Raw genomic sequence first — 24,583 nt, 5'->3', positions numbered from 1 at the left:
CCTGCGGCAGCTCAAAGGAAGGGCTGGCTGCTAGGAAGACAACTTCCTGGGCCTTCCCATCAGAGGGCCTGAATGGTGGGGCTGGTTGGGATAGCGCTCCAGGGAGTCGAGTGTATGATGGTTTGGGAAGGAAAAATCAAGAACTGACCCTGGAGTAAAGAGGCCCTGAGAAGGAGGGAAGGGCTGAATGCATCTCGGAGCCCCGGAGGGCCATAAGAATAGCTGGGGGGCTCCTGTCAGGACCTTCAGGCCCAGGGACCCTTCTATGACTCAGAAGCACAGTGCTCCAGGGCAGACACCACCTGCAGCTAAACGTGCATGCCATCCACCCACCCACTAATCACCCATCCGCTCATCAGATGCATCCGACGTCCTGGGTGAGGATCTGGGGGTGCACAGCTTAGTGACTCAGTTCCTGTTTCCATGGGTGCCCTAAGTTTGCCTCCAGCAGGGCCGGGGATCCCTAGGACCCCCCAGTCACCTCCCACGAAGACCACTTGCTGCCCTGTCACAAGTCCCAGGTGGCGTGGGGGTCAGAGCGGTTCCTGGACCGTGGGGCTCTGGGAGCCTCTCCCGCCTGAACAATGGGACCCGCCCCTTCTTGGTTCTCCCAGCTTCCAGAGAGAGCTTTCACAGAGCAGAACCGATCATTGCTCTCTGCCTAAAACCCTGTAAATGGCATCTCCCGCCCTTTGCTCTTGGGACAAAGACAAAGTTCTTCCTGTGGCTTCTCCACTTCCTGAGCTCCACACAGAGGGCGCTTTCCCTTACTTTCTGGGTTCCAGACACACAGAGTGCTTCCAGTCCTGCAAACAGAACCCCTCCTGCCCCAGATTCCTTGCCTCTGCTGATCTCTCTGCCTGAGGGGCTAAAGGAATGCTTCAGAGGGTACCCCACTGAAGGAAGCAGTGGGCAGCTTGATGGCACAGCACGGCTGGAGGGGGTTGGAGTCACCCTGGGGAGGATCGTGAATGTCCGTGAGGTGGGGATGGGATCTGGCCGTGAGTCATGAGGGTGTTTTCCTGCCTCCCACTCTAGGGGCCCCTCTGCCCGAGCCAGGCTAGGGTTTCCTAGGGACACCAGCCTGGGGTCCTGGACAGGGTATTGGGGCACAGTCCCGGAAGAAACATTTATCATCAGAGAAGGCCCCGCCAGGAGGCTGCGAGAGGCTACTGTGGACTGGAGGCTGTTGCCGCACTGGGAGGGACCACATGAGACCAGCTCCAGAGCGAACGTGGCAGGTGTCCAAGCCGGGCTGGCGCAAAGGGCCCAGGCCTGGGAAGGGGCGTCCTCAAGTGGGCAAGCCTGCCACCTATTCATTCTTGGCTCAGCTGAGGAGCTACATAGCTTTAAGCCAGTCATCCTGGGGCCGGTTTTCACAAGTATGTGAAATGAGGAGAAACCTCCTGCCAGCTGGAGGGTGTGAAGACAGATCATCGTACAGTTTCTGGTCCTTCTAAAGTCCCTATCCTCACCCTGCCACTGCAGCTAGCAGTCTAGTCCTGGGGGGTAGCAGAAAGACAGAGGAGGACCCTGGCCCAAATCTGCCCCTTTTCCTCCCCCAGCACAGTCAGGGACACCCTCCACGCAGGCCAGCTCCCGGCAGACTGTCCTCGCCCCAGCCCCCTATCACTCCGGTCAGGCCTGGCCCTGTCTGCAGCCTCTGGGGGCGCCCCGGGCAGCTCCCCTGGCTTTCAGGATAGAAGTCATGCTCCATGGCAAGGCGCACACAGTCCACGCCGGCCTGGCCCTGCTTCTCCACCTCTGCGGCTTCCCTTCCCTGTCCTGAACGCCGTGCGCAGCATCCTGGCTCTAGACCTGTATCCTTACTCAGCTTTTCTGCTGGTCCAACTTCTCCATGTTCCTCAGAACTCAATCCCTGCTATGCCACTTCAAGGAAGCCTTCCCTGATGCTCCCTGGTAGGGCGAGATGACTTGCTCTGGGCTCCTTGAGGCACCTGGTCATTCTCTGGGTGGCTGCTGTCCCAGTAGGCGCTGTCTGTCACGGTGCCCGGTGTACCCACAGCACTCTGAGCAGGGACTGGAAAGCAGTGCACAAAATGATGAAGGCACAGACCTACGTCCAATTGTTCGCACAGGAACCTGCTCTGCTGGCTGGGCCAGAAAGTCACCCTCGACCCCTGTGCCGTTGGGCGAATCCCACAGCCCAGCCCAGGCGATGGTGTCCTGGGGGGCGAGGCGGGCACCCCTCTCCCATCGTGGTGTGTCAGAGCTGCCCCACAGCAAGCGTGACGGAGCTCCCGGGGCTGCACCCTCGTCTCGCAGCAAGTCAGCCGGTGCCCCTGCCGGCTGGCCAGGCTTGATGGGGAGGCAGCTGGCGTGTCCCTGGGCACCTGGAAACCTTCTGCTGGGCACCTCCCACCAGCCTCTCCACTGACCCTTCTAGAAAGACTCACTCAGTAAACACCCAGTAGAGCTCAAGAGCTGAGAAAAGAATGTTTCCCCTGATGATCTGGTTTGCTTCCTCCTAGCAAGCAAACGAGCTCAGAGCAAAACTTCGTGCTGGTGCCACTGGTTTAACTCTCCTCCTGCTTTGCTCTTCTCTTATTCTCATGGTTTTGGGGGTTTATTCTCTTTTTACTTCTTAGCCAAAGACTTGTTATTTTTTTTAAAGAATTAGGTGGCGTAATTATAAATGTGTTTAAGAATGCTTTGCCTGTGTGGGGTTTGGGTGGCATCTTTGGGGTGCCTCACCCAGGGGCATGGGTAGGACAGGATTTAGAGTCGGAGGCCTGGGTCCCCCCTCACGGGACTGGCGGCTCCTGGAACATGTGCTTCCTTCCTGGGACGGGGACCTCACCTCCATCTCCTCTGCCTTCCAATGCTAGCTTCTTTACAGGTGGTGAGCAGACAGGCCTATTCCCGAGCACAGGAGTGAAAATCAAATTGTGCTGGAAACCCCATTGGAAAGGGGCCCAAAAGCTTACTGAGAACTTCTACCCATTTACTTTTTTCTGGGAGTGGGGAGAATCAAAAGTGATTTTCAGGGACCGAGACTGAACCTCTGCTCCCAGAGAATGTTCTCCTGCCTTGGGCCCCATGCTAGGGGCTGGAGTGACACCATACATGGGTGGTTTAATCACTCTAAATCTTAGTTTTCCCACTTTGTAAAATGAAGGGACTAGACTGAAAGCTCTTCATGGGGTGCCTGGCCGCGGGCCTTTGAGGGGTTTATAGTGGAAGATTCTGACGCTGCATGATGCTAAGTGTTCCGAACACGGTTCTGCAGCCCCGGGATTTGGCAAGATGGCACCACAGACGCTCATTCCCCTGCTTACGCTGCCTTTCTTTATTTGTAATAAGTGGGCTGCCCTCCCCATCGTGGCTCAGGCCCCACAGGCAGCCCCGCGGTCCCAGGAGGACAGCCGTCTGCACAGAGTGGTGTGGTGTGAAGGCAGCGCGGGTGGCTCCTCCCATCAGGACTACAGCGTCACAGTCCAGCAGGAAAATTCTGTTCCTGGGGCCCCCTCTTGGTAATTCAGCTTGGGCTCTCTGGAATGGATAGACAGACAGACGGACAGACAGATAGACAGTTAGCAAATCTCAGGTGTGGTGGGAAAAGAGGGTGAGAGTTGGGGACAGGAACATGGAGGGTGGAATTTTGGGCCCTTTAGAATTCCCTCCAAAACAGGCTGACAAGGCCCAGTCACCCCAGGTGACCCAGTTCTGTGTGGCATCCAGGGTGCAGGGCTCCAAAGGTTCAGAGAATTTCCTATGGCCCCCGACTCACCCTGGTGGTCTCTGACTGATGTGCTTCCTGTGGCTCTGAGCTGGCCATCCTTTGTGGGGTTGCACTAAGAGCTGGGTCAGGTGTGTCTAAGGCGCTGACCTTACCCTTGACTATCTCTAGTTCCTGGGCAAGGGCAGGAGGTGGAGGCCCTCAGGGCCCAGCTCTCAGCCTCCCAGCCCTCGGCCCCGGTCTGTGGGCACCGAGTCACCTGGTGGCAGGGTGGTTATGCCCTTGAACCGTCAGTGTTCGCTTGCCATCATCAGCTGCTTCTGAAGGCACCCAGAGCACACCCTGGTAAAACTGGCCTGAGAGACAAAGGGTGAGTCAGCAAGGGATAAAGACTCGGAGACAGGGATGCACACACAGGTGAGTTACTGCCTGCCCAAAGGCAGAGGTGGTTTCTGAGGATGCCCTGAGCCAGGGCCATGGCCAGCATACCAAAGGTCCCGTTGACGTGGCTGGAAAAGCGGTCAGTGTCCTGCAGAAGGAGCCGGACGCCCTGCCCGGGGCCGTCCCAGTACAGCAGGCCGATGGTCACTCTGTCTGGGCGTCTGAGCAGCAGGAGCCCCCCCTCATTCATGGTCATCAGGAGGCTGTGGGAGACACAGCCTTCTGAGAGGAAGGCAGGCGTGGGGCCACCCCCGGGGACCTTGGCAGCTGGGGTGGGAGTGGCCAGGGCTGCCCCCTCGTCCTTAGGAACCCCTATTGTGGCCTTGCAAAGGAAGTCAATGAAAAATTCTGAGCTTCAGTTTTCTCATTAGTAAACCAGGACTAAAGTTAATGTAATAATATCTGATGATCCCAGCATTTGTAACACAAAGTAATAGCTCCCTTCCCGCTGGGTTTCTGAGATTTGGTTTCTCATGAATTCGTTTTCTGTGACTCAGGGGGTGTCTGGCACATGCACTCTGTCCCCTTTGTGTTTATGGCCACTGCCACTTTCTTTTGATGATCAGTGCTTTGTTGTATGTTTTAATGTCTAGAAGAGTAAGTCTACTCTCATTCTGTCCCCTTCTCTTTTACTTAAAATAATCTGAAATTTTTACACTTTCATGTTTTTCTTAGGAATGCTAGGCTCCTTCAAGCATGTTGAATAAGGCTCTGCTGTTCCGCTGAGTTTATTTTAAATGGACATACACTGAATTTATACCGTCTTGGTGTGATTCAGGATAAGAGGTGTGGTCTGTTTTTCTTCATGTATGTCTTCTCTGGTCTGTGAAGGTGTGCGGACTCTCTGTCACTACCATTAATAGGAATTCTTTATTCCACCTTCTGGTGTATATGTCCAAGGCCTTGTATATTTATCAGATAACCAGAAATTTAAAGTCTGTAAAACTGGGGGTTTTTGGGGTGAGCCCCTCAGAGGTGCTGGATGCTCACTGACCTCCCAGGTGGAAACCAGTCTCTCCTGAAGGGCTGTCGGAGGGGAACAGACAAGGCTCTGTGTACTCAGCGCAGGCCAGGGGCTCGGAGAGCAAAGCTCCAAAAGGGCCTGGGTCTCGGCCTCCCCGCAGGCCCCTCGTGACCTCCAGAGCTGGAGAGCTGTCTCTGGAAGGCTCTACAGTGGGGCAGCCCCGCCCGGGAGAGGTCACCATCCACCTCTGTTACCTGCCAGCTGCCGGGTGCTGGACGCCAGACGGGCGTGCCTCCCCTCATCAGGGCTTCAGGAGTGTGCTAAGAATAACATTCATAACCTCCCCTGGTGGACAGTGACTTTCAGCGTCTCATTATTGTCGGCATTAGCTTGCCACGTGCACAGCTGCTTTCCGGCGTGCCCAGTGGGCAGCACCCCTTCTACTGGGCAAAGTGCTCCCTGGCCACATTCCCTCATCTCTAACTCAGGCATGGGGTGTTTCTCCCCAGTTATGAGCGGGGAGACAGAGGCTAGGAGGGACTAAGCAGCCTGCCAAGGGTCCCACAGGACTAGCAGCAGAGCTAGCTCCAAACCACACTGTCCCCTACATGGGACAGTGACCTGGGTTAGGTGTGAGGGCAGCCGGCTGCCCAGAACAACCCCTTGGTGCCCTTCTGAGCACCAGGGGTATGGAGGGCTCTCCACCTCTCTGCCCAACCTGTGGGTACAGCCCACTGCGGATGATTCATGGCCAGCCCGACTGCTCCATCCCCAAGCCCGTGGCCTCGGGCTACCTTCAGTACTGTCACCAGCTAACCCAGCCCGAGAGGCCATTGCCGGTACCCAGCCCGAGGCTCACCCAGGCCCCATGAAGAACAGCGTTTCTTTCCACTTGTACGCCGTGTTCCTGCGGTCCTGAGTCACCACCACGTGCTCAGGGGATGCGTGGACCTGCAGCTGGGGTTTCCTGAAGGTCACCTGGATCCATGAGAACTGGGCCTTGTTCTTCTCATACTGGCCAGTCACCTCGATCCCTGAGAGAGCCAGGAGCAGAGGTCAGAGCCATGGCCCCCACTGGGTACCGGCCTGAACGGGAGGTCTCCCTGATTACGTCCCCCAGAACGGTCCTTCCCCCAGCATGTCTTGGCCCTGGAGCCTGGTTTCCACAGTTCTTTCTCTCATCCCTTGGTTACATTTGACTTTGGGAGGGCCCCACATCCTGTGACAGCCGTCAGATGAGCCCTCTCGGGAGGGAGACCTTGCTTGAAGTGAATTAACATTTTAAAGCCCCTGTAGTGTGCCTGGCCTTGAGCTAGGTACTCTGACCAGGAGCCAGACGGGGAAATCAGTACCCGCCTCAGGGAGCCAACGGACTCGGCCCGCATGGCCTGCAGGAGTGGGGGACTGCATGTCCCCACGTCTGACGTAATGCCTCAGTGCGACCAGGAAGACCCTTCTGGGGCTGGGAAGCCGGCTGGTCAGCCCACCCACACCGGCTACTGTTCACCTCCTCCACGCACTCATACCGCCCTGCCACGCTCTTTTAGGGCTCTGGGCTCCGTCTCCTTCTTCCTTTTCCTGGTGGACCCCACTTGTCTGCCAAGGCCCAGTCACTCCTGTGTGACCCCGTGTAGCCTGCCCTGACCCTCAAACAGCTCTTGTCTCCTCCTCTGGGCTCGTCTTTACAGTGCTCTGGGCCTTGACCACAGGCCACTGTGCTTGTCTTCACCCAGGTGCATCTCTCTGCCCCTGAAGTACGGCCATGCCTAGGGGCAAACCCACAGCTGGTCACCCTGAAGTGCCAGGCCACACAGCCCTGCATTATGGCACCCAGGGTAAGGTCTGTGGGGAGGAGGTATGAGCGAAGGTGTCGGTGCTCAGGGGCGTGACCACCCATGACCTGGGACAGGCCCACGCGGGGCACGTGTGCCTCCATGGGCAGGTGTCCTGGTGCTGTGTCCAGGGTGGCAAGTTGGGAATGGGTGGTACGTCTGGGTTTCTCTGGGTGGATGACTGCTCAGGGTCTCACCTTGGTCAGGATCCGAGAACAGGCTCATTGGCCCCTGAGTGTGCTTGATGTCCACACAGAGCTGGTCCGTGCTCTGCCCGGGCAGTGGCAGGATGACCGTGGGAGCCTGGATCAAGTCTGGGACAGCAGATGAGGGTCCTGGGGCAGGCAGAGCAAGCTGGGGGGCAGGCATGGGAAGGGGTTTGAGGAGAGCTAGTAACTTACCTGGTAATCGGTCTATTGGATGTGTTTCTGAAAGAAGAAAAAGTCTGGGTTTCAGCTCCCCTTCTGGGGGTGCTGGGGGTGGGGGAGCTGAGGATGGAGCAGTGGATGGATGTGGCCAGGGTTCCGTCTCCTCTCTGACCTCCAGAAACCCATCTAACGGGTTCGTGGAGATCCCGGGCTCTCTGTCCCAGTGTCTTTCTGCTATGGGGCCACAGCGTGCTGCAGGGGCTCTGGTGTGGGAGCTTACCTTTGATATTTAAATCCGAGACATCATCATACAAGTCTCCAACGGGATCTGCTAAGGCAGGCACTAGCACAGGAGCAGCGAGGAACAGAAAGGAAGAAGGCACTCAGGATTCAGAGGGACCGGCATGCCCTCCGGCCATCACTGCCACCTGCCCACCACCGAGCTCCAGCCCCGAGACCCCTGCCCCACACGCACCCAACCTAGGAGAACCTTTGCAAGGAGATTTTCAAACAGAAGCACACACTATCGGGACAAGCACTGAGGAGACAAGGTCCAGCCTGGCTTTGTGGCTGTGTCTGAGTCCAGATTTGGAAATCAGAAACAGCTCATGGGACCACTAATGGCTTTGGGAATGAAGGAAGCCTTCCCTTTCTAGAAGGCTCCATCCTGAGCCAGCCTCCAGAACGGAATCAATCCAATTCAGTGAAAATGCAGGCCACGTTACTGAACGTCACGTCCCACAGCCGCTCTCCCCGGCCTGGGCCCTCAGCGCCGCCCGCGGGTTTCACTATCGCCTTGAGGAAGCGAGGCCCTCCGAGGCGGGAGAGAGGCTCACCTGGCAGGCTCAAATCCAAGGCGTCATGAGGGGGTACATAAAAATGACGGTGAGCGACAGGTCCAGGTTGTCTCAGTTTCGGCAAGCGGGGTGGCATCCCGGAAGCTCCAGCTTTAGAAAAGTTGACACTTGCAGTCTTCTGTCAAGCAGTGTCATGGGTCCCCACCGCCGAGGCTCTGGGACCACCCCGGGAGAAGGACGTCAAGAGGGCAAGTGGCTCCCTCCCCCACACCTAGCACTCTGAGAGTCTCTCCCTCCGCGGTCAGGAGAAATTCAAAGCCGTAAAAGTGGACTCTTCTGCATAGCTGCCTCCTAGTCAGACACACCTGCACTTGAGTCCCAGCCCTGCCACCAGCCAGGGGAGCTAAGCAAGTCACTCTCCCCCAACAGTCAGGGCAGAGACCAGTCTGTGACAAGGGTCAAAGTTCTGTCCGTCTCCCTTTCCCTCCCTCTCCTCTTTTGCTACCTAGTAGTCTGGACCCTCTGTGTCCCAAGGAATGAAGTCTGAAGACAGCGTGACCTGGAAATCAAAGAGACCTGCGTGTGCATCCAGCTGGATGGGGACTGTGCCCCTCGTGCCCAGGACAGCCAGTATCTGAATGAACAGGTGACTACATGCACCACTGTGCTGGGGCAGATGACAGCCCCTCTTAGCGGGGCAGGGCTGGAGGGGCCCTGGCCGGTGACTTTGTGGTTCTGTTGCCCTTGGCCCTCATCAGCCAACTGTCACGTACCTTTGAGGGTATTGGGCCCTTACCTGCATGAACATTCCTGTGACTGTTTTCTAGACAAAACAAAAAGAGGGGGAGAGGGAATGAGATGGAGGAGGAGATGGAGAGAGAGAGAGAGAGAGAGAGAGATACACAGTTGTTTTGTTTTGTTTTTTGATACATTCAAAGTGCTTGTATTTAACCTTGCTTCCCAACCCCAGCACTACATAGGTGCAGTGAACTCAGAAAGGTTGGGAGACTGGCCTCAGTTTCCTCATCAGTGAAATGGGATGCATCTCCCAAGGTTTCTGGGAGCTGGCAGCCGGGTTAGGATCTTTGTTGGGATGTTCGGAGGGGACGGGGAGAACACTGGGTCAAAAGTCTGGGCTCCCCAGAGGCTAGGAGCCCACTCCCACACACACCATTTTCCACGGGCTTCTCAGCAACTTGAGACTGTTCTTGGCCTTCAGGTTTGGTGACCACCATGGATGTGAGGGGGGTAACAAAGCTGTAGTTGAGCGACAAGCCCAGAGCTTGGGTCTTGAGAACCTGCTTATCAGTCTCTGACGCGGAAACCCTGTGGGAGGAGAGCAGGAGAGGCTCAGCAGGTGCCCGCATGCTTGGCTGGGGAGTGAGAATGGAGCTCAGACACAGCACCACGGACCCTCTCTGCATGGCTAGGGGATGCCCCATGCCAGCTGGGCCACACTGCCCATGAGGAGCTCGGGGAGGACCTGAGGCTGTGTGTAGCCACCCCAGGGGACCCTTGGGGGTGCGGGTCACCCACATTTGCTCTAGCAGTTGCTGGATGGTCAGGTACGCCCAGAGTCTCTCCATGAAGCCGTGGAAGATGTACTTGGGGCTCCGGAACTCCTCCTCCTGCTCTGCCACCCTGGACTCCGTTTGGAAGGTGATGTTCTGCGTGCTCTGGAAAGAGGAGCCCGCCAGGGCTGGCGTGTGAGGGCCTGACGTGCGCACCCGGCCCAGTGCTTCGGCGCACTTCCCTGAGAAGGCTGGCTGGAGTCGGGGCAGGGCCCGTGCACTGGCTGTGACTGGCTGTGGGGACCACATTTCCTTCGAGTGGAGTGGGGAACAGGGAGGGAGTTTAGGGTCTGAGGGGCTCAGCCACAGGGTCCCCGAGGCTGATAAGGCAGTGGAGAGAAAAGGCAGAAAGTATTGCAGGTGCCGCCGGGCAGGGGCAGGACTGGGGCTCAGATCAGGTGGAGCTTTGGGGAGGAAGACGAGGGCAGGGCTGGGATCCAGGCCAGCGCAGGAACAGCAGCAAGCGCAGTCTGGAGCAGAAAGTGTCCCCAGACACAGCCCGCCCCCACCCCAAAGGTGGAGACCTGGGGACAGAAAGGGGAGTGCCTTCCTCAGCAGTCAGAGGCAGGGCTGAGAAGGGAACTCAGGTGTCGTGGCCCTGACAGGATCTGGGGTCCCTTCTACTCCGATAAGCTGTCCCCTTGACCAAGCTGGTGCCATCTGCTGGGACTGGGCACCGTGCAGTGGTGATGGCGAGGCGTGTGCCCAAGTTCTGGGTGGATTGCTGCTCCTTGCCCCAGGGTGGGGCCGACCTGGCCAGCCCCCTGGGAGATGGAGTCTGGGGCACAGGGGCCACAGCCCGGTCTTGTCACAACCCCCACAGTGGCTACAGACCTTTCCAGTGGGGACCAGTCCTGTCCCTGCTGCTGGGCCCAGCCTCCTCTGTCTCTCACCCGAACCAGGCCTCCCAAACCTTGTCACGTGCAGGCCACCTGCACAAATGTTGTCCTATCCACATGTACAGCTATTTATTTGATGTTTTTCCTTAAATAGACTTTAAATAGACTAACATTCTTCACTTGGCTTTCTCCCAAGCAATACCTGTGAAAGCTTAGGTCTGAGATTTGAGTTATAGTTTTCAGAAGACACATTAAAATAAGTGCACAGTCACTAAAACAAAGACATGTTGTGACTCCCCCTGGTCACTGTGGGTCCCGCGCTTCGGGAACTCCTGGCCTACGGGGTGACACCAGCAGCTCACGTGTATGGGACGCCTACACAGGGCCAGGAATGACCCCCGTAACAGCCTTACAAGGTGTGTAGAGCGACCAATCCTCATTTTCACACAGGAGGCAACTGAGACACAGGGAGAGCAGGGAAGTCCCCAACAGGAGGGGGCAGAGCGGGGCTTGAAGCCGGGCAGGCTGGTCGCCCTGAACGCGCTGCTCATCGTGATACTTGGGCACTTCTTCCGAGACTTGGCCCTGGGCCCTGTCTGCCTGTTGTTCTCCCCACACAGCCTGCCCACCTGCCACACAAGCCTGAAAGATTCCTCCATCACTTCACCATCTGGCCTCTGCCACCTCCTACTCATCCCGCAGTCTCAGCTAAGCCTCCTCCAGGAAGCCCTCTCTGATCCCCAGGCCAGGCTGGGTCTCCTGTGCCGCTCCTGACTCGCCAGGTTCGTCTGCAGGGACACCCGACCTTCAGGTCCCCGTGGGTACAGCGATGCACCCACACTGTCCCTCCCACGAGAGCAGGCCCCCAGGGCCCCCCAGGGCCTGCAGAAGGATCTGGAGCAGAGCAGGTGCTCGGTTTCTCTCTGTGGGCTGAGGGGGCCCCTGCGGCACAGGCAGGGAGGACCGGACAAGGGCACGGCACCGTGAGGTGAGCCGGGGTCTTGCCCGGCTGCAGTGCCACCTGGACAAGTCGGACCTCGGTCTGCTCCTCTGTGGAGGGGAGAGCACCCCGAGCCGGACTGCAGCCCCAGAGGGCTGGTGTAGGGGTGGGGGGTACCCAGCACCCCCCGCGCCCTGGCTCCGCAGACACACGTGGGCGGCGGAGCACCTACCACGTGCAGGCAAGCACGTGTGATTCTCAGGGGAACCACAGCGCTATTTCATCAACTCTCCACCACCAGCCCATGTAGTGGAGACTGATGTCATCCACAAGTAACAGGGGCCAATTTGGAACTTGCTCAAGGTCAGTCGGTGGAGCCTGGCAGGGCTGGGGTTTGAACCCAGCCCCTCTGAATGCTTGCTCCAGCCACTCTTCCCCTCCAGGATGGCCGGCCACACCTACCTGCTGCCCGTGGACTTTGGCTGAGAGCACATCAGGACTCTGGCCCCGGAGCTTCCCAGCTACCACCATCTCGGAGCCCTTGAAGAGCAGCCGGAAGTTGTCCTGGGTGACCTCCTCCACAGAGTTGCTTGGGTACTCAAAGGTCACTGCTGTCATCAGTGGGTTGGCCACCTCCTGGTAGAAGTCCTGCAGGGTCGGGGGCGGTGGTGTCACGAGGGCCGGACGGAGCCTGCCTGCCTCTCGGAGCCGTCCCTCCCTCGCACAGCCCCCAGGGGCAGGCGGGCACCTGCAGCTGCAGGGCGGAGTCCGAGTCCTCATAGATGCGCCGGGCCAGGCCGCCGTTGTCCAGCGCCAGCTTCTCTAGGAAGGCGTAGCTGACGTCGAAGCCGAAGCCCAGGCAGAAGAGGCTGTACTGGCCACCTATGGCATCCTGCACGTTCTTCTGGATCTTCGCGGGGTCGGTCACCCCTGGATGCAGGGTTTGGGACACAGGGGAGAAAACAGATTTGCTCAAGGGATATTTTTGGAATCTCAGAACCAGAGGGGCTTCAGGGAACCCCTCCCCTTTGCAGGTCCCATAGCAAAGCCAGGATGGAGGTCCAGCTGCCCTCTCAGGGCCGTGTGCCCTGGAGTTGCTGGCAATGCCCTCACCCATAGTGGGGTCCCCGTCAGTGAGGAGGATGATGAGGGGAATGCTCCCTGCCGGCAGCAGCTCCTCCTGGTTGGCTTTCTCCAGCAGCTGTATGGCCGTCAGCACCGCATCGTTGATATTGGTCCCTGAGGGGCACACAATCTCAGGATGGCTCCCAGGAGGGGCTCAGTGCCCAGAAGCCCCCACCCTGCATGGCTGCAGTGGTGCGCACCTCCTTGGGCTGGGATGTTGGCAGCGTAGTCCCTGGCTGCCTTCACATTATCGGCCGAAGCTTGCACCAGCGATGGCTTCCACTGGGTTGCTGTCCCACTGAAGCTGATGAGGTTGAACTGGTCTTTGGGGCTGAGGTCATCAAGGATCTTAATTAGGGCCTCCCGGGTCTGGTCAGGGGAAGGGAGGACAAGGTGGGTGTCTCACAGGGGCCTCCTTGGGGGTTCATGTGCCCTTCGGCTGAACTCCCAGGCCTGTACCTGGAGCGGGACATGGTGAATGCTCTAGAGGCAGGATGAGCCCCATGCTCTGACCAACCTTGACCCCTGGGAGCCCCCTAATCAGGAAGATGGAGGAGGGAGGGTCTGTCTGCTGGACCAGAGCTAATAGTGTGAGGCATCTGAGAGTTTTCAGGGCCTCACCCTGGCCTGCTGGACTCACCTGTTGGATTTTCTTGCCCATCATGGAGCCGCTCTTGTCAATGACAAAGATCACATTCTTGGGCATTGTGGGCAAGCCCACGGGGGCGAAGTAGTGCACAAAGTAGCCATTCTCGATCTGTGACCGGAGGGAGATGCGCCCAGGTGACGAGAGCTGCAGTCCTGCCCTGCCCTGCCCCCACCCGCAGTCCTTTCCCCAAATCCTTGGGTCCCCATGCTCTCCTCATTTAAGCCCCTCCACCTCTGTCCCACTGCTAGTCTCCCCAAATCCTCACCATCTGTTAGGCCATTCTCTTGCTGAAGGTTCTCCTACACATGCGTGGCCCACTAGAAATCTACTTCCACTTTACCTCCTATTTGTCTGAATATCTGAGGCAATTTATACTAAAACATTCCCATATAACAAACCTGACATCCGCCAAAAGCATTAAGACTCCAAAGACAAGGTACATCAAAAGAGTAAAGGAGCAGCACAATGATGCCAGAATTTCTCTGGATGAAGCTATTGCAATTGAGCATAAAACCAAATCTGTGAGCCTCCTGACAGTCAAGGCAAGAAGGGAAACCCTGCAGTGCAGTTCTTTAGTAGACAGAGATGAAACTTTTTCCCTCTGAAAGGGAATTCTTCCAGGGACAGCAAAACTACACTGCTTGTTTTCTGTCTGTGTTGCCCCTGGTGCACACACTGATTTAGCAGGAGGTTGTTTGTTTGTTTGTTTGTTTGCCTTTTCTTCTAGAACACCCAGGCTCAGACTCTTGAGAAGGGATGGATTTCCCAGTTACTCTACTCTCTGGAGCCCACGCACCTGAATGGAATTCCCAGAGAGGGTCCGGTTCACATCATAGCGGACAATGAAGCTGCCATCCACGATGGTGTCCTGTTGCTCAGTGGACTTCTGCTGCTGGGAGACCGTGGGCTTGAACCGGATGTGAGCCTGAAGAAACGACGAGGCTGACGTTGGGAGGAGCAGCGAGGCCATGTCAGCAACGCCCTCACCCCGTCTGAAGTGAGAGTCCCAGGGCAGCCGTGGGTCCAACCCTGGGAACTCTCAGGCTGAACCGTCAGGTAGACTGCCTCAGCCCAGCAGGCGCGCCCCGGGGGCGACCCCTGCTCCCGGAGCCTGCAGGCAGAGGCTGGGCTCAGGGTATGCACAATCCAGCTGCCCCTCCCTTCCCCCTGGTCCTCTGACCCTCTCATCAGTGTCCTTTCCACATCCCTGTCCCCTGGTCTCAGGGTTCAAACCAGCACCTGCCCTCCTTCTTTCAGCCTTGCCCTCACAGTCTGCTATATATCAATCAGCACAGACTCAGAGACCTCAGAAGCCTGCCCAGCTCAGAGGATCTACCCAATCATCTCACTCTGGAAATTCATGCTCACAGGGCAGGCCTGAAAACGGGCCCCTCGGCGCCCTCAGTGGCCAACTGTGGCAGGCCCACCTTGGTCTGGTTCTGCGAGGTAGTAAGAGCATTCGCCAGTGCACTGGTCATGAAGGTGCTCTCTGTCTCCAGAAAGCTGATCCCCTGAGGCTCAAAGATGTGAATGTCCATCTGGAGGCAAGAAGTGGGTCACTGGGTGAGTTAGGAGCCAGGGCTGGGCCTAGTGGGAGGCTGGGGAGGGGGAGAAGGGGGAAGGGACCGCCCTCGGCAGTGCAGGGGTCATTAGGGGGGCTCCTGGGAGGGGCAGCAGCAGGTACCTGTAGGTGCTTGACTAGCTGCTGGGGCCGGACTTTCAGCAGCAGCTCGTACACTCCTAGATGCCGCTTGAGCAGCTCCTCATACACCAGCTCAAAGGTGACCTTGGCAGCAGGAGCCACACTGACTGATACCTGGAACTGCTCCATCTTTCTCCCAGTGGCCCTGTGGGAGGGGGGCGTCATGTCTGCCCCTCTAGACTAGGTGGGGTATGAACACTGGGGTGGGGGGATAAACAGGACCAAAGGGCTGAAGGCAGGAGCAGCTTCTGCCCCGCCCCCACTGGCGCCACCCCCTTGGGCTCACCTGACGAGGCCGGCGCTCTCTCCTCTGGCCACGGCAGCACTGTACTGCTCCTGGGCCGCGTCCTTCTCCTTGATGTTCCCTGGATAGGTCACACCGTCGATGATCCTGGGGCAGGAGGGTGCGTGCTGTAGAGAGCCTGGTGGGGGTGGCCCGCCCCAATCCCACCTTCTCCAGGGAGCCTCTCTGGGACTCTGTGTGCCTCTTGATAGAGTAACTCCCACCTTTGCTGGACCCCACCCATTTATTATACACCTACTATGTACAAGACTGTACAGGATCCTGGGTAAGGGCAATGGCCTCTGCAAGGTATGGCAGGCCTCCATCTACCCTGACGCACGGACAGTGTAAGGGAACGTTAGCTTCACGGAAGGGACGGGGGAGGTTGCAGAGAAGGCAGGGCTCAGCTGGGTCCCGGCCTCTCTTCTCCCTTCCAGTCTGGCCCCACACTCCACTTGCCCCCTCCACCTCACAGACTGTTCCCAGAGGAACCAGCCAATCACCAGCAAGAGCCTTCTGAGCTGGTTTGCACCCAGCCCTGTGTCCAGCAGTGTGGGGCAGACTGAGGAGCGAGGAGATGCCAGGCTCCCAGGCCAGTGGGAGACACGGGGCTGAGAGGCTCTGAACCCTTCCCACCTGCCCAGGGCAGGGTACTGTACAGGGTGGGGGGGGCCTCTGGGAAAGTAGGTTTTGGACAACTGTTGGGAGGGACTCCCAGGGGTGTGGACACTATCCTGGTGGCTATTCTTTGGGACCTAGAGGACTGCTCAGTCTGTTCCCCTGGGGAGAAAATGACTATCCTGGAACCTCCTTGTGGGGTGAGTGGGGACGTGGCAGGCAAACACAGCCCTGCTCCATCTGGGGGGATCATGAAAAAGCAGGAGCATGAGGGGGCAGGTGGGGCAGGGCGGCCAGGACATCAAGGCAAAGTCTTCCGCCTCCCACCACACGGACCTTCCTGGCCATACTTTCACCCTGGGCTAGGAACAGGGCTGGTGTGTGGGCTGCAGGGCTTCTCCTCCCAGATGCCTAACTGGGGTCCCAGCCAGGTCCAGCAGCAGGGCCCCCTGCCCCCCATTTCCCTATCTCATGTGGCAACAGGATCTGGGCCCAGAGAGGGGTGCAAGTCCTGGGCTCTCAGCAGATGTGCTGGGCCTGGAGCCTCGCCACCTGGTGGCCTTGGCCCCCAGGGTACAGGGCCAGGAGCAGCCTGCGAAGCTCAGAGGCTCATGCTGTGACCGGGGCAACACGGGCCTGGCTCTGCGCAGAGGCAGGGAGAGGGAGGAGCAAACCACAGGGACCGGCCCCCACAGCGGTTTTTCGGAGGTCCTAGGGTACACTGGGGACCCAGCCTGAAAAAGGCTCCCTGCTTCACCCGTCACCCTCCGTGAGCTTCAGGGATCAGCCTCCCTCTAGCCTTTCCTCACTGCCTCTCCTGTGGGAAAAGGGACAGACGAGAGTTTTCATGTTTAGCAAACATTGCAAAACTGGGTCGGGAAGGGTGGGGAAGGACAGCAAAGGACGAGGTGAGGATCACCATCAGCTCACAGAGTCCACAGAAACCCCAGGGCCTCCCAGTGTGGCCTCTGACCCACAGCAGCAGAGCCCTTTCTACAGCATCTCAGCTGGGGGTGGGGACCAGCACGGCCTAGAGCTTTCTGTGATGAGGAGGTCCCGCACCTCGAGGCATCGCTCCTTTGTGAGGCAGCCCAGGGGTTAGGACATTTTCTGTATTTTGAGCTGGGATCTGCCTTTTGGTGACTCCCTCTGGCCTGGGCCTGGCCTCAGGATGCCCCAAGTCTATGCTCCTCAAAGCAAAAGACACAAAAATGCTGTCGTTCTCCACCTGCCACCTGGGCAGCACTCAGGAATGACAGAGGAATGGATGGAGAGAGGGATGGAAGACGAGAGGCATGAAAAGAGGGAGGAACAAGCAGAAGGAGGTGTGAAGGGAAGGATGGAGGGAGGGAGGGATGGAGGGACAGATGGAATAAGGGATGGAGGGGTGGAGGTGGGGAGAGCTGGGTGCAGGGAAGGGTGGAGTGAGGAGGGGACAGACGGAGGGCTGAAGGGCTGAAGGGAGTGGGGGTGGAGGGGCAGGTGGAGACACCGCTGAGGGTGCACAAAGTTCCTGAGTAAGGCCTCTGGCCCCCTGCAGTGCCTGCAGGTGGAGTGCACACGCCTCACATCAGGATGAGGTCTTTTCTCCTGAGGGCGCAGGGGGGCGGGGTGGCAGTGCTGGGTGGGGGAGGGGCAACGGGAGCAGGGCAGGAAGGCACCTACATAGAGAAGTTGGTGATGAAGGCCTTCTTGGGCAGCTCCATCTGGAAGACGGCCTCCTGCATAGTATCACCTCTGTTAACCACCCTGCTGGTGACGACCGTGTGGGCAAATCGGGATGAGACCTTGGAGTCCACAGTGAGGCTGTAGATGTCGATGTCATTCTGGACCGGTGAAGGAGGAAGGGCGGGACCGCTTCAATGCCAGTCCAGCCCAGGGCAGCACTCTTTAAGAGTGGGCCCTGACCCAGCTCTCAAACCAAGCCCTGGCCCCCAACGCAGACTGAGCAACTGGTCAGATCTCAGGCTAAGCCTCCTGGGGCATTTCATATATGAACCTTCCTCTCAAATAAGAGGCAGCTGTGTGCTTCACTCCCCACCCTATAGCAGCACGGGGCAGGGGCTGGTCAGTCAACACGCAGTGGGTGGCTGAGCTCCAGCCCCAGTGAGTCTGGGAGGGGACTCTCGCTTAGCCTGCCCTTGGTGGGCTCAGGAAGCTGATGGTATTAACTCCGCCCACTGAAAGGGCAGCAAATAGTCCTCTGATTTTTGGCGGCCTTGGCTTCCACGGAAATTGAGGAAAACAGCTGCTGCCAGTCTCCCATAAGAGGCCTACAGGAGCTGGGAGAATCTGGAGGTATTGAGAGTCCAGTCTCTAAAAGCTGGGAATCTTTTTACCCACTTTCCCTGTAGCCCCGGGCCCTCCCCAGTGGCCCCGCCTATCCCCGCAGATCACTGACCCAGGCACGTGTTCTTCAACCCAGGTCTAGGGTTCCCATGTGCACACACAAGGAGCCTTACGCACCGCCTGCCTGCCTGCATGTGGCACCTTGTGCACATGCCAGTCCTGTCCACCTGCACACGTAGCTTAGCACAGAGGTGGGTGACTGGCCGAGTGGCTTGTATACACGTATGAGCGTCTCTCGGTGCCAGGCACTGCACCTGACAATGTTACAGGTTTCTTTTTCCCAACAACTCTTCCAATAGATCCTATCATTGCCCTGTTGCGCAGATGAGGAAAGTGAGACAGACGAAGCACAACTTCATCGAGGTCGTCCTGCCGGGCAGAGGTAAGGCCCACTCTCACCTACCCCACCCCACCCACTGCCAGCATCCAGGGGCAATTGCTGAGCTGCCATTCCTCACCTGGAACAGGGGCAGAGGACCACCCCTTCTACGAACGGCAGAGTGTCCACAAAGCCCTGGGGCAGTGCCTGCTGGATGGTCAGCACCACTTCCTTCACACACACACTGGCTGGACCCCTTTGTACTGACGCTCTCTTACACACACAGGCTCTCCTGCGCCTCACTCACGCCTCAGTCACATCACTCACACTCAGGCGTGCACGCAGGCGCCTGTGGCCCCCACTACCTTCTGGGCAGAGGTGGTCTGGAGGACAGCCAGCAGCGAGAGCAGGACCAGCACGATGCCACAGGTGTGGGCAGAGGCCGGAGTCTTCATTTTGGCTCCAGTGCCTGGCAGGCTGCTTCTGAACTGGAGAGAAAGTGGGGAATGAATTAGTAACTCGCTTGCTGCTCCGCCCCCTTGGGGGCAGGTTCTGGGAAATCGGGATCTACAAGCCAAAACTTGCAGTGGCCTCAGATAAGCAGGCAAACTGCAAATGTCCTGTGGACCTTGGCTGGGGACAGGAACATGCACAGTAAGTCCTCAGTGTCATCATCGATAGTTCTTGGAAACTGCAGTTTTAAGTGAAAGGATGTATATTTTACCTGAGGCTAATTGATATAAATGAACTCAGCTCCTACAGCGTATTGCTGGTCACAAAAACATCGCCAAACTTCCGAGTAAAAACCCCAAACACCTCTAATATTAAGCACTGAAATAAATATGAGCTATATATATATTTAAGAAAGATTAATAAAAACAAGATCATGTTTTTCCAACTTGCTTGTCCAGGGCTGCAGGTGGCCAGAGCCCCTCCTGGCAGCTCAGGGTGTAACGTGGGCCCCCAACCTGGACAGCACAGCCTTCTGTGGCAGGTCGCACTCACACACACCCACGCTAGGTGTGACCATGCAGACGTGCCAGTTCACCTCGCACGCACACCTCTGGGACGCGGGAGGAGCTGAAGGACCCAGAGAAAACCTGAGAAGACGTGGGGAGGAAGTGCAAACTCCACACGGTGGCCCGGGCAAGGAGTCAATTTTTTACAGTATCAGCACTATAACCAAAGGAGGTTGGATGAAATGATGTTATCTGAGGACCAGCTATACGGGGGAAAGGCTGGTTCAGGTGGGAACTGGGTATTGGCATCCCATCTCAAAGTTCTAGAAACTTCCAGGTCACTATCACCCCACACCAGTTGGTCCACCCGCAAGCTCCGTTGGGCTGGGCTGTACAACAGAGCCAGCCCGTGCTCCATAAGCCCAGCCTGGGGGGGACGGAGGGATGGCTGGGAAGAGGACTGGGCGCAGCTTCTGGAAGGAAGGAGCCTGCGGGTCCGGTCAGTGTGCTAGGGCCCGGAAGCACAGAGCACCTCCTGGGGTGTCCAAGTGGGGCCACATTTACTGGGGCCCAGGCAGGATGGGTCCACCTATTTCTGGGGTGCGAGCAGCAGTGCCCAGGAGACCCCTTCTCTCCCTATGCTCCCAGGCTACTGTTCAGGCCCCATTAACCTGGCCAGGGCTCTCGGTTCAACTCCAGCAAGGCCCCCTGCATGAGACCTTCACTTTGGCGATACAAACCGAGAGCCATCAAGATGCCTGCACCTTGTGGCCCAGCGCCCTCCCTCAGGGGAGTTTACTGAGAGGAAAGTGTGGAACAGAAGAGAAAGGATGGGGCTCCTAAAAGAGGTGATTTAGTGTGGTGGCGTGCACGCAACGCACGGCCTATGTGGAGGCTGGTCACATCAAGGGGACCCACAAATCACAGCTTGTGTGAGAAAGCCCATCTATCAGCACACCAAGGCAGTGAGTGCCCTCGTCGTGAGCCCGAACCCACAGTTGGGGGTGGCCCCAGGGCCAGGGGTATTACCGATGACTTTGTTCAATTTTCCTTTAATAAAGTCAAAACACTTTTAAAACAAACAGCAATAAAGTGAGTAAATAACGGGATCCAGATGCAGCTGGTGTTTTCGTCCCTGGTGGCTCTGGAGAAGCCCAGCTCCTGCGTCGGTGCACAGTGGGATAAAGGTGCTTCAGAAGCGTGGCCAGTTGCCACGCCCTGGGCTGGGGAAGGAGGACTCCCTGACAGTAGCTCTGGGGGCGAGAGCAGCCATCTTGGGGGCTTGCATGGGACCCTGGGCCATGGTGACTGGCTTGCAGAGGGCTGGGAGGGGGTCTCCTCTCTGGTCAATGGTAGCAGCGTCTGGCCCCGGGGACAGGGCATCACAGACTTTGGAGCTGTCTGTGGCTGCAACACAAGTTTCCCTCCCTTCTCGTGACCGCAGCTGGAAGCTTCGCCATGGTGCTTAGCCCTGCTGCTTGTGCTTTGGCTCTGATATGATTGGGATTTACATGGGGGCATGTGGTCCTTCAGCAATCCGGGGAACAGCCTCCCCAAGGAGCCGAGGAGCAGGCCCCGGCCGGGTGCCCACAGAAGGCTTGCTCCCTGGGGGCACGGGGACACAGGCCCAGCCCAGAAACAGCTACAGAAGGAGGCCAGCCTGGCCTGGAACGTGGGAAAAGCTCTGAGCAGGAGGCTCCACCTGCCCAGGGGACACGCAGGGCTTCCCTGCAGGCACAGCCCTGAGCCAGGATCTGCAGACCCAGGCCCTGGTAGCTCGGCCCTGGACTGTCCATGGTTTTGCTGTCACAGCTGACAGGCCTCTGGAGTCCCCTGAATCTGACAGCTCCGTGCACACAGGGGACACCAGCCTGAAGAGTGAAGGATCTCACACAAGCCCAGAATCCGGTGCTCCCACAGCTCAGGCAGAGCTGTGGGAGTGGCATGGGGGGCAGGCCCTGAGTTTGGGGGTACGTAGCTCAGGGAGCAGACTGCCACTGGCCACAGGAGCCTTGACGTGGCTTTGTCTTTGCGGGATATGGGACAGCAAGGCAGCGGCGCACAGGTGCAGGGGGAGGGGGTCGTGAGGGCCCTGGCTCCTTAGAAGCATCTCCGTGGCTTCTGCCAAAGGCCCCCACTCCGCCTCGACACTTCCCTCCGAGCAGCGTCACTGTTTCAGGCAACGGGCTCCAGCTCAACGCTGTTACGCGCGAGGGGCAACTGTGCCTCAGAAGGGGAGAAGTGGTCCGAGGCCACACAGCTCAGCACCAGATCTCCACTTCCATGGCTCTTTCTAGCACATAGCAGCGGCCATAGCGGCACCTCTTTACCCTCTAGGACCCTCCCAAAAGACATGAAGGCTACAGAATATGCCCACACCCCACACTGCCTGCCGCCCCCTGTCCTGCACTCCAGGGCTATGGCCAGTGACCAACCAACACCCTTCAAATGCTGGAGCTGCTTAGGCATCCTCTTTATTGGGATTTCACAAGTGCTGGTGGGAGTCCCCAGGCCGAGGGCTGTGGGGGAGGGGTGGCAGTCCCAGAGGCAGCCGGGGAGCAAGTGAGTTCTGGCATAAACGAGATCTTGGGGAGACTCCTGTGTTCGGGTGTTGGCAGTGCTGGGGGACTGGTGTGCTCCTCTTAGCCGAAGACACTCTTGGCGGGTCCGGCTTTGGGCTTCTCAAAGACGGTTTCAGTGCCGGTCCGGGAGCGGCTGAACACCGATGGGGCGGCCACACCAGCTTGCTCTGCAAGGAGGATGGGAGCGGGTGTGCTCAGGGGCCCAGCCCAGCTTCCTCAGGAAGGAAGGTCCCTCTTTTGGGTAGCAACCCCTGAGCCCAGAAGCTCTGGACTCTTGGAAAGGACCCATTGACCCCCCATCCTCCCCACCACTGCTGACACACATCTGCGTCCCCCACGCCAGCACCCCCCCAGCAACCCCCACCCCAGCACCCTGAGAACACTCACCACACTCCTTCATGACCTGGTAGGTCTTGGACTTGATCGCCTGGTCCTTGGCCAGGTTCCCTCGGGCCCCCTTCAGGTCCTCCTCCTTCATGGGGGGGCGCTTCTTCTTGATGGGGGCTTCCTGAGGGCCAGCCTTGGAGAGTCCAGAGCTTCATCTTACAACCTGAGGCCTTCGGGCTGAGATACCCCCCCTTCCCACCTCTGTGCCTCAGCTCTGAGACCCCTCTTCCCTGCTCAGTGAAGTCAAGCCAATTCAAGGCCCCCTTCTTCCAGTAAGCCTTTCTGACTATACATTACCCCGTGACCTCTCACCCAAGTCCCTCTGACCTTTCCAGACTGGGAGCTGTGATGCTGTGGCTGCTGTGGCCTCACTCTGTCTGCCTGGCCAAGCTCAAGCTTGGGCACGATGGGCAAAGGGAGCAGTTTTGAGGCCGAATTACGACTTTTGGTGAATACCAAGATCTGCTCTCTGGGTGGTAGCGGGGGTCCCTTAGGTATTTCTGCTCTCCTCCCAGATTGCCAGGATTTATCTCGTGTGCTTTGGGTGGAATGTGGTGGAGCAATCAGATGCTCATGAAGTCACAGTCCAGAGTCAGCATCTGCCCGTGGAGCAGGCAGTAAGGACAACCCTCCCCTTAGCAGGCTGGTCTCCTCCAGAGCTGGGATACCTGGACTCAGGGCCCACTCTCCCCCTCAACCCCAGGTGCCCAGGAGTCTGAGGCCTTACTGCTTCCTAAGCCCTAGAGGCAGGGGCAAAGGCTCCCCGGTCCCAGAGCTTAGGCTGGGACCCTGGGCCACACAGCCCTGCACAGATACATCCTGCTGGAGACATGGGGCACGGAGCTGTACACCTCACACATGTACACACACACAGCTACTAACGCACACACCAAGTCACGCAGGCAGCCCCCTCACACATAGAGGCACACACAGAGATTCTGAAGCACACACAGCTCCTCCAGCCCTCCCGGCCAGCCACGGGCTGCCACTAAACCCAAGCTACATACGGGTCTCTCGGGGTAAGCTGGGTGGAGCGCTCTCCCCTCCAAGCCCTGTTTATGCTTGGAACTCAGCTCGAGACACACCATGTCCAGCTATCCACCCACCCCCTACCCCCAACCCGCGCTGGGCCCCCTACCTGGGACATGGTGGGTGCTGTGGGAGAGCTGCTCCAAAGGCCCCTCTGGCAGGCCGGTGCCGGTGGGAGAGATCTGAGCGGTGTCCAGCCCTCTGGAGCTTATATAGCCCGCTTGCCAGTCCTGGGAAGTCACTCCCCCTGCTCCGACAGGCTTCCTTATGATTCAGGTCCACACGGCCACTGGCTTCAGTGTTTATTCTCGGAGATGTTAGGGGCTCGCTGAGCACTTCTGCCCAGGAGGCTGCAGCGCTGGTGACACAGACAGCTGCTCTGCTTTCAAGTGGGAGGTGCTGGGACTGGCAGTGACTTGTGTGTTTATGAATGTAGGTCCTGGAATGTGTGTGTGGTAGTAGAAGTTGTCCATCTGCAACAGTCCGTCCCAGTGTGGGGGTGTCCCTGAGGGAGGGTCCAGGGCCAGGATGGACTACATTCAACTTGTTTTTCTCCTTTCTACCCCTTCCCTGGGTTCCAGGGAAAAGAGACTTTCCATCCTGCCCAGGAGCAGGGTGGGAGCTTCCTGTGTCTGCCTCGTGAGCTTTGCTCACTGCGAGCTCCCTGGGCCCTCATGGCGGGCTCAGAGCACCGGGTACCCCTGGTTCACAGTTGGAGAAACCGCAGCCAAGGGAAGCCTGGGGCACTCTCCGTCCATGGCTGGGTGCTGATGTCACTGTCCTTTGTCTCACTCCCAGTGCACATTTAGCAAAGGGACGAAGAAGGCAGGGGGTAAAGTGTCCAGGAAGGACCAGGAGGAGACCGTGCTTTGTGTAAAGGGGAGCTGATTACAGGAAACAGCACTGAACCTCTGACTAAGGTAAGGTCACCAGGCCTGAGGACACTTAGGATGCTGAAAGACGGTGATGGGGGGAGAAGTGAAGACCTTTGCAGGTATTGAGCTGTAGAGGGACAGGCCCAAGGGCTCCCTTGAAGGTCACTTAGTTCTCCACTGCCGGCTTCTAAAACCCCTATCCTTGCAGGGAAGACCCCCGGCAGGACCTTAAGCCTGGGGTGGGCGTGGGCAGT

General features: G+C 58.1%; 2 protein-coding genes across 3 annotated transcripts; both read right to left on the bottom strand.

Annotated features, from left to right (window-relative positions):
• Positions 1–3,286: 3,286 nt before the first annotated feature.
• ITIH4 (inter-alpha-trypsin inhibitor heavy chain 4) lies at positions 3,287–18,997 on the bottom strand. Of its 2 annotated transcripts, XM_037134717.2 has the most exons (23): positions 18,863–18,997; positions 17,495–17,655; positions 15,215–15,319; positions 14,911–15,073; positions 14,654–14,764; positions 14,023–14,151; positions 13,218–13,334; positions 12,778–12,946; positions 12,566–12,691; positions 12,201–12,382; positions 11,915–12,100; positions 9,639–9,778; positions 9,274–9,428; positions 8,899–8,925; positions 8,608–8,661; positions 8,142–8,252; positions 7,586–7,648; positions 7,339–7,365; positions 7,135–7,251; positions 5,965–6,139; positions 4,190–4,344; positions 3,960–4,056; positions 3,287–3,513 (listed from the first exon to the last, which is right to left on the bottom strand). In XM_037134717.2, the coding sequence occupies exons 1-23, from the start codon at positions 18,950–18,952 to the stop codon at positions 3,444–3,446; spliced, it is 2,730 nt and encodes a 909-aa protein (XP_036990612.2). In that variant the 5' UTR covers positions 18,953–18,997; the 3' UTR covers positions 3,287–3,443. The 2 variants fall into 2 exon arrangements, with proteins under 2 accessions (XP_036990612.2, XP_036990613.2); XM_037134718.2 differs by lacking the exon at positions 8,608–8,661.
• A 2,908-nt stretch (positions 18,998–21,905) lies between these two features.
• MUSTN1 (musculoskeletal, embryonic nuclear protein 1) lies at positions 21,906–23,880 on the bottom strand. The gene is made up of 3 exons (XM_037134796.2): positions 23,564–23,880; positions 22,426–22,558; positions 21,906–22,205 (listed from the first exon to the last, which is right to left on the bottom strand). Exons 1-3 carry the CDS (start codon positions 23,570–23,572, stop codon positions 22,099–22,101), a joined length of 249 nt encoding a protein of 82 aa, XP_036990691.1. The 5' UTR covers positions 23,573–23,880; the 3' UTR covers positions 21,906–22,098.
• Positions 23,881–24,583: the final 703 nt, after the last annotated feature.

Source organism: Artibeus jamaicensis, unplaced genomic scaffold, assembly GCF_021234435.1.
Source record: "Artibeus jamaicensis isolate MK-2021 breed Jamaican fruit bat unplaced genomic scaffold, CSHL_Jam_final contig_519, whole genome shotgun sequence".
Classification (NCBI taxonomy): Eukaryota; Metazoa; Chordata; class Mammalia; order Chiroptera; family Phyllostomidae; genus Artibeus; species Artibeus jamaicensis.
Note: the sequence above shows the minus strand (reverse complement) of the source record. Positions and strands in the feature narration are given on the sequence as shown.

Coding starts and splice junctions, on each gene's coding strand:
- ITIH4 (XM_037134717.2), bottom strand. CDS start 18,952: ATGAAGACTCCGGCCTCTGCCCACACCTGTGGCATCGTGCTGGTCCTG. Junction 12,383..12,565: donor TGACGGGGACCCCACTATGG/GTGAGGGCATTG, acceptor CCCTGCATCCAG/GGGTGACCGACCCCGCGAAG. Junction 7,649..8,141: donor CTTGGATTTGAGCCTGCCAG/GTGAGCCTCTCT, acceptor CTCCTGTGCTAG/TGCCTGCCTTAGCAGATCCC.
- MUSTN1 (XM_037134796.2), bottom strand. Junction 22,206..22,425: donor CCAGGTCATGAAGGAGTGTG/GTGAGTGTTCTC, acceptor TCCTCCTTGCAG/AGCAAGCTGGTGTGGCCGCC.